The sequence below is a fragment of the Mobula birostris genome, chromosome 21, assembly GCF_030028105.1.
Source record: "Mobula birostris isolate sMobBir1 chromosome 21, sMobBir1.hap1, whole genome shotgun sequence".
Classification (NCBI taxonomy): Eukaryota; Metazoa; Chordata; class Chondrichthyes; order Myliobatiformes; family Myliobatidae; genus Mobula; species Mobula birostris.
In genome coordinates, this window is record NC_092390.1 from 56,776,671 (window position 1) to 56,791,029 (window position 14,359).

Sequence of the window (14,359 nt, forward strand, 5' to 3'; positions counted from 1 at the left end):
TTACAACTCAACCTGAAGATATATTCTTTTCCATGAGAAGGTAATCTCTCTTGTGTTATGCATACTATACAATATTCTGGCTTTCCACATTAATATCAAGCACCAAGTTGTATCAATCCCACTCTATTCTTTGACATTCCCAACAAAATTTCCCAGATACTTCAGTTCACCTATTCAATTTCGTGTGGTCAGTTAACCTACCAGCCGCCTTATCTTGGGGATGTGGGAGGGAACGGGAGCACTCTGTACAGTCAGGGGAAGAGCATTCAGACTCCACACAGACACCACTGGGTGTCAGGATTAAACCCAAGGCATCGGACATTTGAAACAGAATAATAACTGCTTCTGCTTTCCATCCTTTTGTGGTACTGAGTTCTTCTGTACATTATGTGTAATAAAAGAACATGTTTGTTCTCAGCATTTTCAGGATTTTGATCAAAACGTAGAGCACTCGCTTTCCCATTTGAGATATTGAGTGAGATAGAGATCACTGACTGCTTGTCCCTATGGCTATGGATTCTGGCTGAGCAAACCATTGACTTCTAAAGAGCATACTTACACAGACACTTCTTATCAAATACTTAGATTAATTCATTGCAGTATCCATCATCAGAGATCCTCTCCACCCAGGCCATGCTCCTCTTCTCCTTGCTGCCATCAGATAAAAGGTACAAGAGTCCCAGGACTCACACCACCAGGATTGAGAACAGTCACTACCCCACAAATATCAGGTTCTTAAACGAAAGGGGATAATTACACTCACTTGCCCATCCATTGAGATGTTCCCACAACCAATGATCTCACTTTATGGACTCTTTACCTTGTTATTTCCTGTTCTCATTATTTATTACTGTTCACTTATATCTGCATTTGAACAATTTGTTGTCTTCTGCACTCTGGTTGATCTTGCTTTGATCCTGTTGTAGTTACTATTCTATAGATTTGCCGAGTATGCCAAGAAGATGATGAATCTCAGGGTTTTATGTGGTGACATATATGCACTTTGATAATAAAATTTACTTTGAACTCTGAAACATGTCATTGAGCAATTTAAAAGCAATATTACAGTGATCACTAAAGGAGAAGTGATTATGACAAACAGTTCTTTTCTAAGCCATCAGACTGACGAGGCCGGGTCCAGACACAAGAGAATGTTGCAAATCCACACAATATTCAATGTTCCAATAATTAACCTACCTCAGCAACTGGCTGAAGCTGTCGTATTGTAGAACAGGGACAAACTTGGTGCCATTGACATACTTTTGCAGGTCATAAACCGAGTAATTCAAGTACCTTTTCCCAGAAATATCTATCTCCACCAAGCCAGTCAGACCTGCTTATATAAAAGGAAAGAAATGAATTCGTCTTCCTCATCTTGATGGACTTCCTGTCCTCTACATAAATGATCTAATCTCCAGTATATTTTTGATACCCTTAAAGCGTTGTTATGATGAGATGCAGCGTAGAGTTTGAAATCTGCATGAAGAGTGCGCAGGGGTTCATTGCTCACTGGTGATGGAGCAATCCCTCACAACAACCAAAAAGTAGTCACCAGTGGTGGGTGAGGACCGAAGCGAAGCTGGATGTCTGGAAACTAGGCATCTGGGGAATAGGTGTCTAGGTAATTGACATCAGGGAATTGGAGATCTAAAAAGCTTGGATCTTGGGGAAATTGGATAACAGGAAAACTGGCATCTGGGAAATAGGCATCTGGAAAACTTCGGTGTGGGGAAATTGGGAATAGAGGAAAACACTGGGATTTTGAAATACAAACTGGACAAGGCACTCTTTACCTCTTGAACCAATCTGATTAATGGATTAAAACAATGAGTAATGCTATGATAGAGAAGGCAGCACAACCGGTGATATCCATACCAAATCATTTGGGTAAAAGGATGTAAAGGGAGGGAAAGAAAGATTAAATAAAATAAAGAAAACAAAGATAATAGATTGTGTGAACATTGCCAGATCTCTGGTAAGCACTAAAGTGGAATGGTTTAAAATGGTCCATTTCATATACGGGAAGGTAGAAAACAGATAGTAATTCACCTAATGTGCTCTCTGCTGGTTGAAGAAGACAATTGGAGATGAAGCTCAGATCTGTATACTGAACACATACTTTGATAATTAATGTACCTTGAACTTTGAACCTTGAATATCATTGGATGATCATGGAAGCCATCTTACATTTCTAGTTGGAGCAGGATTATAGTCACCACCAACATAAAATGTTATGTTTCATGTCAGCCTGGTCTGGGGCTACTCGGAGTTGGAATGCCTTACCTTGGAAGGTAAGGAATTTTGCATCATCCGGCCTACACTGCAATACATCCTGGCCCTTGCCTTCAATAATGTGGAATTTACACCTTCCCTCTAAAGTGCAGGATTGTAAAAGCTGAGTGCCAGTGAGTATCCATGTGGAGGAAGCAATCAAACAGGCTGTGTAAGAATTTACTGTTGCTGTTGACATTTTGATTTTCTTATCATATCCGTGAATCTGTGTATTTCATTGCTATCGGCAGCTATGGAGGCCCAGTCACTGGGTGTAAGTAAGGCTGAGGTTGATAGGTTCTTGATTAGTCAGGGCATGAAAGGTTACGAGGAGAAGACAAGATTGGGGTTGAGAGGGAAATGGATCAGCCATGATGAAATGGCAGAGCAGACTTGATGAGCTGAATGGCCTAACCCTGCTCCTATATCTTATGGTTCTATACATTAAAGTTGTGTGTTTCACCGACAAAAAAGTTAATTTGCAATCATTTAAAGAAATCACTCTGAGCCAATTTGAATTTATTTTGCTAATCATTCGTGCTGTTTTAGTAGCAAGGAAGTTCATCAGCAAATAAAGGCAGCCAAGATCAAGCTACTCCAATAAGTTTGCAAGTTACCATGACTTGCCTCTAAGTTACTGCAGACAGAACGAATGAAATGGGAAATGCTGTGTGGGCAAGTAAGTGAAAGAAGTATGAGACACGATGTTTTCTTACTTACCGTAAAGTTGCCTTTTGCCCAAACCTTTCAAATTCTTAACAAATGTTCTTCCATCACGTGGATCCATCCCTGCTTCCATCATTTCTTGAAAAACAGCAGCATAGAGCATGACCGCATCATGAAGATAAGCTGAATCAGAGCTCATCTGTTAAAATGATGTTGTTAGAATGTAAAATGTAACTTTGCTTCCTTATCTGTACTAAATTAAATCTGTAGAATAGTGTTGTTCATTTGAGTGTCTATTACCGTGATTCTATATCATTTTGCTCTATATGTCCTGAAGCAAGTTTTCTATTTTTTTCCCAGGGCTTACTTACTAGTAGCACTCACTAAGAAACAGCCAAGTTATAAGCACATAACCATTTTGGTAGATATATTTACAGAAAATTCCTGGAGTAGTTTGAAATGCAAAATACTGTAACAGTGGAAAATCTGAAATAAAACTGAAAATGTTACGCGACAGGTCAGGCAGTGAAGAGAGGTACAAAGTCACTGATGAGGTGCAAGGTCAATGGTGTTTTATCCAGAAGAAGCTGGATGTAAAGGAAGTTTTAATAGAAAGGCCAAAGAATACAAGAGACTGTGGTCTAACTGACTTGCAGGCCGAGTCAGTGGTAAAGAAGGCAAATGCAATGTTAGCATTTGTTTTGAGAGGACATAGCTCTTCCCCACCACAGGATGGAGATATGTTTCTACCGAAGGAGGATCCTTCCCTGCACTACCTTGCAGGTCACCCTTGGGCAAGGTGTAGCACCTGCTTAGCCCCCGCAATCAGGGTCACGTGAAGCCATGGGAGCAGGTGATGGATGGTTGTACGAGCAGCTGGTGCATATCACGTCCTGGTTATGTGACCATTGACACGAGGCAGACATTCTCTGAAGAGTATTGATAATGGCTGGGGTCACCCGTCTTGAAAAGACACTGCCCAGAAGAAGGCAATGGCAAACCACTTCTGTCCAAAATTGTGCCAAGAACAATCATAGTCATGAGACCATGATCGGCTACATCATACAACACGACACATATTAATGATGATGAGAATATAAAAGCAAGGATGTAATGCTGAGGCTTTATAATGCACTGGTCAGACCACAGTTGGAGTATTGTGAGCATATCTTAGGAATTCTAAGTATTCTTTTCCAAGAAAGGATATGCCGGCATTGGAGAGGGTCCAGGGGAAAATCATGAGAATGATTCCTGAATGGAAAGGTCAACATATAAGGCGCATTTGACAGCTTTGGGCCTGTACTCACTGGAGTTTATAAGAATGATGAGAGAATTTCATTAAAACCCATTGATAATTGGAATGCTTAGATAGAGTGGGTGTGGAGAGGATATTTCCTATGGTGATTGAGACCAGGACCACAGGACACAGCCTCAGATTAGAGGGGTGTCCACTTAGAACAGAGATGAGGAGGAATTCCTTTAGCCAGAGGTTGGTGAATCTGTGGATGGCTTCTGGAGGCTGTCATTGGGTATATTTAAAGTGGATGTTCATAGGTTCCTGATTAGTAAGAGTGTCAAAGGGCGAAGGCTGGAGAATGGGGTTGAGGGGCATTATAAATCAGCTCAGCCATGATCAAATGGTGAAACAGGCTCGATGGGCTGAATAGCCTAATTCTGCATCCTATGTCTTATGGTTTTATGGACCGGGATTAAAGATTAAGTGACAAAACGGGCAGTGGAGCCACTTGAAAGAAAGTGCAAAGGCACGAGAGCATAAGAAAAGGAAGCTCATTTTCCAGTTGCATTAGTTTTTCCTCACAGATGCTCCTTGATCCCCCATTTTCCGTGTTGCACTAAAATTACTTTCTTTCTACCAAGGAATGAAAATGAGTTGCAGGACATTATTAAATTGAATAATAAACCTCTGTCACTGAAGACAAATTACTGTAAAACGGAGGTCCTTTTGATCGTTGGTAGGCTTCTTGTAGGAAGGTGTAATATTCGTATTCACTGTATGACTGTAAAGTAATCAGGAAAACTGGCTCATGCGCCTCAAAGGTAGCTGCATTTCTCCCATCTGCCAAATTTGATTTCCAAAAAGTATCCTGTGGAGAAGACGGAAGAATTGAACGATTTCCAACCAGGTGCCACACAGGCATTGCCTTCATGTATGAGGCTTACTGAATGCACCTGAAAATGGGTGGATTAAAATGTCCAAGGTTTTACACCACACAAGTTTTAGTTATGATTACCTCCTTCACTCCCTGTACCGTTAACAACTGCTGCCCAATAGAACCATTGCAAAATGGGAAGAAACTGTGTTCCATGTTTGAAGATACAATAAACTTTGCTACCATTTTTAAGAGTCTTAGAGACATACAGCACAGAAACAGACCCTTTGGCCCATCTAGTCCATGCCGAAACCATCAAAACTGCCTACTCCTTTTACACTTTTTTTAGGGAGCGTATACCGGAAGTCATGGGGGTAGTTTTAGTGCTTGCTGCTTTCTGGCTGGTCTGTGTTAGATTTAGCCTTGGGGTCATGGGGTGGGGGGTGGTGGGAGGGGCTTCACGTTTTAGTTTTTTTCTTCTTGGGCTATGTACACTATTGAGTCTCCTCGAGACTCTAAATATATGAATGATTTTTTAGATAACCTAGACTTCCCTGAGATTTCACAGGATATGTCTTCTATGTTAGATACTCCCATTACCACTGATGAGATTAAGAATGTTATTTCCTCTATGAATTTGGGGAAAGCTCCTGGCCCTGATGGGTTTACCGTAGAATTTTATAAATGTTTTGCACCTTCATTAATCCCTTGGCTCTGTAGGGTTTTCGAGGCTTCATTAAAACTTGGTAAACTTCCCGAATCTTTCAATAGAGCGTCAATCTCTCTAATATTAAAGAAGGATAAAGATCCTGCTCAATGTGCATCTTATAGACCAATATCTTTACTAAATGTTGATTCTAAAGTTTTTTCTAAATTATTAGCAAACAGATTAGAAAAAGTACTTCCTTTTATTATTTCGGAAGACCAAACGGGTTTTATTAAAGGTCGTTACTCTTTTTATAACATTCGCACACTGTTAAATATTGTTTATACCCCCTCACAAAATGTTCCTGAGTGTGTTATCTCTTTAGATGCTGAGAAAGCTTTTGATAGAGTAGAATGGCCTTACTTATTTAAGGTGCTTCAAATGTTTAATTTTAGCTCAAAATTTATATCCTGGATCAAACTGTTATATCATTCTCCTGTGGCCTCGGTCCGTACTAACTCTCTAAGCTCACCTTTTTTCCCTCTTTTTCGAGGGACTCGACAAGGTTGTCCTCTTAGTCCTTTATTATTTGATATTGCATTAGAACCTCTTGCAATTGCCATTCGAGAATCTCCAAATATTACTGGGATAACTCGGGGCTTAAGGTCCCATAAAATATCACTCTATGCTGATGACTTACTTTTATATATTTCTAATCCCCAAAAATCCATCCCTGCTGTTTTAGAGCTATTAGCACAATTTAGTCTCTTTTCAGGTTATAAATTAAATCTTAGTAAGAGTGAACTTTTCTCGATTAATAAACAACTTCCCTTATATCATAACTTTCCATTTAAATTGATTAATAATTATTTTTCATATCTTGGGATTAAAATTACTTGTAAATACAAAGATTTATTTAAGATTAACTTTTTACCCTTAATTGACCATATTACTCAACTTTCATCTAAATGGTTTCCTTTATATTTAACTTTGATTGATCGTATTAATGCAGTTAAGATTTTTTTTTGCCAAAATTTCTATATATATTTCAGGCATTACCAATCTTTGTTCCAAAATCTTTTTTTGATAAAGTTGACTCAAAAATTTCTTCATTTATTTGGCAAAATAAAAACCCGAGACTGGGTAAAATACATTTACAGAAAGCTAAGAGAGCTGGAGGTTTAGCATTACCCAACTTTAGATTTTATTATTGGGCAATTAATATTCAACATATGAAATTTTGGTTACTTGACCAGGATATACTATCCATTCCTAAATGGGTAGCATTGGAATTACAATCTGTTCAGGGCTATACACTTGACTCTATTTTAGGTTCCTCTCTTCCTTTTGATTTGAAACGCCTCAAACAGGTATCTAACCCAATAGTTAAATATACCTTACGTATTTGGTTTCAATTCAGAAAATTTTTTGATCTTAACCAATTTGGGCTAGCGATTCCTATTTTAGGTAACATATTTTTTCCTCCCTCTTTTACGGATCGTGCTTTTCAGATTTGGAAGATTAAGGGTATTTCACGGTTTTTGGATTTATTTTTAGATGGTTCCCTTATGTCTTTTGAACAATTATCTAATAAATATAATTTATCAAGAATACATTTTTTAAGATATCTACAAGTTAGAAATTTCCTAAGTACTATACTTTCTTCTTTTCCAGTGCTTCCTCCTACATACATTTTAGATACTATAATTAACCTTAATCCATGTCAGAAAGGTGCATCGGCTATGATTTATAATATTATTATGAAACTTAGGAAAGCTTCATTTGATAAGATTAGAGTAGATTGGGAACAGGAATTGGGGTCTATCATTTCCGTGGATGACTGGGGGCAGATTTTACAATTAGTCAATACTTCCTCTATTTGTGCTAAACATTCCCTAATTCAATTTAAAGTTGTTCATAGAGCACATATGTCCAAAGATAAATTACCTCGCTTTTATTCTCATATTAATCCTTTTTGTGATGGATGTCCAGGGCAGATAGCCTCTTTAACTCATATGTTTTGGTCTTGTCCTACTCTGGAAACTTTTTGGAGAGACATTTTTAATATTATCTCCAAGGTATTGAATACAGATATCTCTCCTCACCCTATTACTGCTATCTTTGGACGACCTAAAATTTCCAGTAATCTTTCTCCTTCAGCCCGTAGAATGATTGCATTTCTTACTTTAATGGCGAAAAGATGTATCTTACAACATTGGAAAGAGCTTAATGTTCCAACTACCTTTTTTTGGTTTTCTCAGACGATATTATGCTTGAATTTGGAGAAAATTAGAAGCAATCTTTATGATTCCTCACTTAAATTTGAACAGACCTGGAGATCTTTTATTCAATATTTTCATTTAATGTAATTTTTTTTCCTCCTCTTTTTTTGCTCCATATTTATATACCCTTCTTGTTTTTTTTACTGTTTTTAATGGAGGTCGGGATTGAGGACGTGATTTTAAGTTTTTTAACTCTGCTTGGTTCCAGGTTAGCCCATTGCTTTGTTTTGCTTTTAGTTAGTTGCACATTGGGTTTTTTTGGGGTTTTTTTTTCCTTTTCTCTATTGATATATATATATATATATAAAAATTAGTATACTATTATGTTACCTTAGTATGTTATGTTTAAATTACATTGTTTGTATCATTTTTTTTGTATTAATATCTCCTGTAATTTTATTATATTCTAACAGTGTATTAGTGCCTATATGGCTTACCTTTTTGTATACTTATTCAATAAAAAGATTTAAAAAGAAAGAAAACTGCCTATTCCCATTGACCTACCCTCCATATCCCTACCATCCATATACCTACCATCCATATATCTATCCAAACTTCACTTAAACGTTGAAATCGAGCTCGCATGCAGCACCGGCAGCTCATTCCACACTCTCATGACCCTCTGAGTGAAGGAGGTTCCCTTTATGTTCCCCTTAAACTTCTCACCGTTCACCCTTAACCCATGCTCCTGGTTGTGGTCCCACCCAACCTCAGTGGAAAAAGCCTACTTGCATTCACCCTATCTATACCCCTCATAATTTTGTACACCTCTATCAAATCTCCTCTCAATCTTCTATATTCTAAAGAATGAAGTCCTAACCTATTCAATCTTTCCTTATAACTCAGGTCCTCCAGATCCGGCAACATCCTTGTGAACTTTCTCTGGACTCTTTGAATCTTATTTCCATCTTTCCTGCAGGGAGGTGACCGAAACTGCATACAGTATTCCGAATTAGGCCTCAGTAAGGCAACACAAGGAGCTCGCAGACCCTCCTTGGCTCATAAATGCCAGATTTATACACAGTGTGTACTGACAAACGTATGCTTGGGAGACCGGCAGGGTGGATTTCTTGGTTTGGGTGCCTTCTGCCATATACTAACTCGGATCCTGTCTGCATTTCCAACTTGTGAACTGTTTGGGTTAGGAACAGTTCACAGGAACGGAACTCAGTCATAACCAGAGAGGACCGGTATCTAATTATTTAAGTGGAAAGGCACAGTTAGTAAGAGTTTCCATCGATTGTTAAATAACGCCAAGGTCATGGGTTAGGACATAATTCCCTAGAGCATAGGAGAAGAAGTGGGGATTTGATAGAGGAATATAAAATTTTAAGGGGTATAGATAGCGGAATTGTGAGCAGGCTTTGTCCACTAAGGTTGGGTGAGACTAGAACTAGAGGTTGTGGGTTAAGGGAAAAAGGTGAAATATTTAAGGGGAATGCAAAGGGTGCTTCTTCACTCAGAGGGCAGTGAGAGTGTAGAAAGAGCTGTAGCCGAAGTGGTGGATGCGGGTTCAATGTCAATATTTTAGAGAAGTTTGGATAGGTACATGGATGGAGGGATATGGAGGCTATAGTCCAGGTGCAGGTCGATGGGACTAGGCAGAATAATGGTTCAACGTGGACTAGATGGGCCAAAGGGCCTGTGGTATTCTATGATTCTAAGAAGGGTAACAAATTGAGCACTGTTCATGTAGTAAGCAAATCTGGGAAAGTAACAATAGAGAAGAAAGAGCTGTAGATAAATTAAACAGGTATTTTACATCAGCATTTCCTACAGAAAAATACCTGCAAATAGCAAACTGGAAGCTAGGGAACAGCTCAAGAAAATTACAAATATTAAACAATGGTACTGAACAAATGGTTGGAAAGGCAAATTAACTGTTACTAGTTCCTAATGGTCTCCTTTCAGGTGTTGTAAAGAAAGCAAGGAATGTGCCCAGTTTTAATTGATGTATCAGCTTTAATTTTGCAAAATTCCCTGGATCTGAGCAAATTACTGTTAGATAGGGATTTAGCAAATGCAACTCCTTTATTCAACAACTGAGGGAGACAGAAAGTAGGAACTTACAGGTCAGTGCAGGAAAAATGAAAGCTTTTATGAGCGATGGCAATGCAGTTAAATAAAATGAATGTAACCAGGCAAAGTCAGCATGGTTTTGTTAAAGGAAAATCATGTTTAATTAATTTTTTGCCGTTCTTTGAAGAAGTAATCCTGTAATTGACTCCGAACCAATCAGGAATAGGAATAAGAATGGAGACGGGCTAACCCCTATTGACATCAATTGATCTGGGAGTGGACAGCTTCAAGATCCTCAGCAAGAATCTCACGTGGTCTGTTCACAGCAGTGCCTCTTTCACCTCAGACAATTGAGGAAGTTTGATATGGACCCCCAAATCCTAAGAACTTTCTACAGGGGCACAATTGAGAGCATCCAAACTGGCTGCATCACTGCCTGGTATGGGAACTGTACTTCCCTCAGTCGCAGGACTCTGCAGAAAGAGATGCGGACAGCCCAACGCATCTGTAGTTGTGAACTTCCCATGATTTAGGATATTTACAACGACAGGTGTGAAAAAAGGACCCAAAGGATCATTGGGGACCCGAGTCATCCCAACCACAAACTGTTCCAACTGTTGCCATCCGGGAAACAGTACTGCAGCATAAAATCCAGGACCAACAAGCTCCGGGACAGCTTCTTCCACCAGGCCATCAGACTGATTAACTCATGCTGATTTGAGTGTATTTCTATGTTACATTGACTGTTCTATTTATTATAAATTACTATGATTGCACTTTACACATTTATACAGAGACATAATGCAAAGATTTTTGCTCCTCATGTATGTGAAGGATGTAAGAAATAAAGTCAATTCAATTCGATTTAGATCCTGCCGATCAGGATCAAACATTAAGCACTACTCGGGCCCTGCTCACTTAAGAGGGTATACAAGGAGGTATACAAGGAGGTGTCTCTGGGGGACTTGTCATTGAACTAACTTAGGCCTGAGGAAGATGCTTGGGTTTACTGTTGAAATGGTGTAATCAATATCTGTAAGTATGTCATTGTTAATGCCAAAGGGTAGTATGGCTAAAGGTAATCCTGTGCCGTGGCAAAGATGAACTGGTGGGTGTACGAAGGCATCAAAAACATTCTTCATCAATGCTCCCTCTGGAAAATAAAGGCTCATGTATGAGAAGTAACCTCTCAGTGGGATTAGAAGACTGGTTGTCCAATAAAAAAGGTAGACTTTGTATAAGTGTACATTTTTCTGATTGGCAAGATGTAAGGTGTGGTGTAGGATGGGTGTTTATTCTCAACCTTTCACCGTGTATATAATTGACCTGAATGAAGGCATAGCTGTTAGGTTTTCTGATAGAAAATGTAGGTAGGAAAGTCAGTTGTGACGAGGCTATAAAGGGATATAGATAGATTAAGTGAGTGGGCAAAGATCTGGAAAATGAAGAATAATGTAGGAAAATGTGAAATTGTTCATTTTGACAGGAAAGCGCCTAAAAGTAAGCATATTATATAATTTATGAGAGCTAACTAGAGCTCTCTTGTGCAAACAGACACATTGCTATGGAGAAAATAACATTACATGTATTATGTTCAAAGAAGCATGGCAGGTGGAATCTCTTAACAGACGCTCTCAGTGGATTGACCTACTCAGGGAATTAGTACCATTGTTATTAGACATACTTTATTGATCCCGAGGGAAATTGGGTTTCATTACAGCTGCACCAACCAAGAATAGAGCATAAACATAGCAATACAAAAACCACAAACAATCAAACAACAATATGCAAACTACGCCAGATGGAAATAAGTTCAGGACCAGCCTATTGGCTCAGGGTGTCTGACCCTCCACAGGAGGAGCTGCAAAGTTCGATGGCCACAGGCAGGAACGACCTCCCGTGCCGCCCACTGTTGTATCTCGGTGGAATATGGCTGGGGTCCAACAGCAAAAAGTTCAATATCCGGGCTACAAACACGTTCCTCGATCGTAATATGACAAGGATTGCACTATCCGTTGTTAACCAGAACAGCAAGCCCCCAACTCCTTTACGCTTACCGCTGTCAGCGCACTTCCGGTCAGCCCGAATGGTCTGGAAGCCCTCCATGAAAAAGTTTTGGTCGGGTATGTCCTCGTGCAGGCACGTTTCAGTAAAACACATAACACTGCTCTCCCGAAATGTTCTCTGACTCCTGGCTAGCGCCTTCAACTGGACCATTTTATTACCCAACGAACTCCTCTTCTCCATAAGTCTGTGTTGTCTCGACCCTCAACCATCAGGCTTTTGAACTAAGGGAATAACTTCACTCCACTTGCCCCTTCATGGAAATGTTCCTACAACCAAGGACTCACTTTCATGTTCTCAATATTTATTGCTTATTTATTATTATTTATTTCTATATTTGCTCTGTTTATTGTCTTTAGCACACTGGTTGAACACCCTGGCTGGGCAGTCTTTTGTTGATTCCGTGATAGTTATTATTCGATAGATTTGTAGAGCATGCCCAGAAGAAAATGAATCTCATGGTTGCGTATGGTGACATACTCTGAATATAAATTAACTTTGAAATTTGAAGCTTATGACCTGGGCAGCAAGTTATTTTACATTATTGAATATTTGGCTTATTGTAAATAATTTAGTGCAAACCAATAAAAGATCAGAAAAGTTTCCAATACAAATATGCTATCAACTCAAAATTGAAGGGGGCAGAACAGATTTTGCGGACTGCAGGAGAAGTGATAGACATTATGCTTTGAAAGTGATTGAGAACAAACAGAAGAAATTTGAAATTGAAGAACTGCTTAACTATGTGGCAAAGAGCTGATGGGTGAATGGCTTTTCTTTAGTTAGGAAATGGATGGTAAGAGGTTTGGAAGGTTGTGGGTGGAGTAAGGGGAGGCCAGCCAGGAGTAGTATGTGGTCACTTCTATGGATTGGAAACACTAAAATTATGGGATGATGAGCCTTCATAACTACCAAAATCTCCTATATTACCATGAAGGCAAAGAGTTTTGATATTGTTTATTTTTTAGAGCTACAGCATAGTAACGGGTCCTTCCGGTCCAACAAGCCCACACCGCCTGATTACACTCCTGTGACCAATTCACCTACTAACTTGTGTCTTTGGAATGTGAGAGGAAAGCAGAGCTCCTAGAAAACAAACCATACAGTCATGGAAGATGGTACAAATTTCCTCAGAGAGTGCGGCAGAATTGAACCTGGGTTACTGGTACTGTAATAACGTTATGCTAACTGCTACACTGCCATGCTCCCCGCCCCCCCCCCCCCCCAAACGTGAGTGATGGTTCTTGTCGTATAAGTAATATGATTGCTGGCTAACGTGTTCATGTGAACAAAAACTTTCTTCAAAAGTACTCACCACATAACTGCTGAGTTCAAACAGCTGAATAATAAAGAACACGTATTGCCCGCTCGTCATCCAAGACGATATGCTTCCAAGATTATCGACTTCGCCACCCCAGGGTTACAAATTAAAATCACAACTGGAAAGTAAATACAAGTATCGTTATTGATCACAAACATAAGGAAGAGTCAACGTCACTACTACAATATTTCACTGACCATTGTCCATTGCGGTTATTCTATTTGTACACCTGTATATCTAACATAAGTTTAGAAATCTTTGATCATACACCATGAGCCAATTACAGATCCTTAGACGGGGCAGGTGGCAAGCAAGGGTGGGTAAATGGGTAAGGGAGAAACCAATGGGCAAGGGAAGATTCATTAATGAGGCTGCAAACAAAACTAGTGAAAATATCTCAACATTTACTAATTTCACCTTCGTACCATTCGAATCGCCCTTATTCACGCTGAAGACAGTGGTTTAGGTGTTGTGATGTTCACCCTCAAACTGCAAATGTAATTCTATTATACTTTGGTCTCTACCTTCAGGGGATCTTTAACCACCAGGTCTTTTATTAATCCTTCCCTATTACTTGTGACCAAATCTAACAGCTATTTTCTGTCCCTTAAATACTGCTCCAAGAAGCAATCCCTGACACAATCTATAAATTCTTTTTCTATAAACCTGGACTGAAACTCCACTGGAAACGGTCTCTGGAGCTCTCTACCCATCTCTTCATCAATCACATCATCCCGGTCCTAATCATTTACCAGTTGAGAGATAGCTGACCCCAACAGGCCTGGAGTCAGAGATTAGTCAGGATGATATTGTGGGCATCACTGAAAGAAGACCATAGTTCAGAGATTAACATCAAAGGATATACTTTATATCAAAAGCACAGGCAGGAAGGCATAGACGGTGGTGTGGCTTTGTTGGTAAGAGATGGCATTAGATCTTTAGAAAGAGGTGACATAGGGTCAGAGAATGCTGAATCTTT

At 39.3% G+C, this 14,359-nt stretch overlaps 2 protein-coding genes across 2 annotated transcripts in view; one reads left to right on the top strand and one right to left on the bottom strand.

The window, feature by feature from the left end:
- gucy2g (guanylate cyclase 2g) overlaps positions 1-14,359 on the bottom strand; it is a 58,666-nt gene that overhangs the window by 37,174 nt on the left and 7,133 nt on the right. Inside the window, 5 exon segments of the mRNA XM_072239664.1 lie at positions 1,198-1,333; positions 2,992-3,136; positions 4,860-5,042; positions 13,375-13,433; positions 13,436-13,498. Of these exon segments, the coding sequence (XP_072095765.1) occupies positions 1,198-1,333; positions 2,992-3,136; positions 4,860-5,042; positions 13,375-13,433; positions 13,436-13,498 (586 nt within the window).
- acsl5 (acyl-CoA synthetase long chain family member 5) overlaps positions 1-14,359 on the top strand; it is a 114,007-nt gene that overhangs the window by 7,330 nt on the left and 92,318 nt on the right. The window lies entirely within an intron of this gene.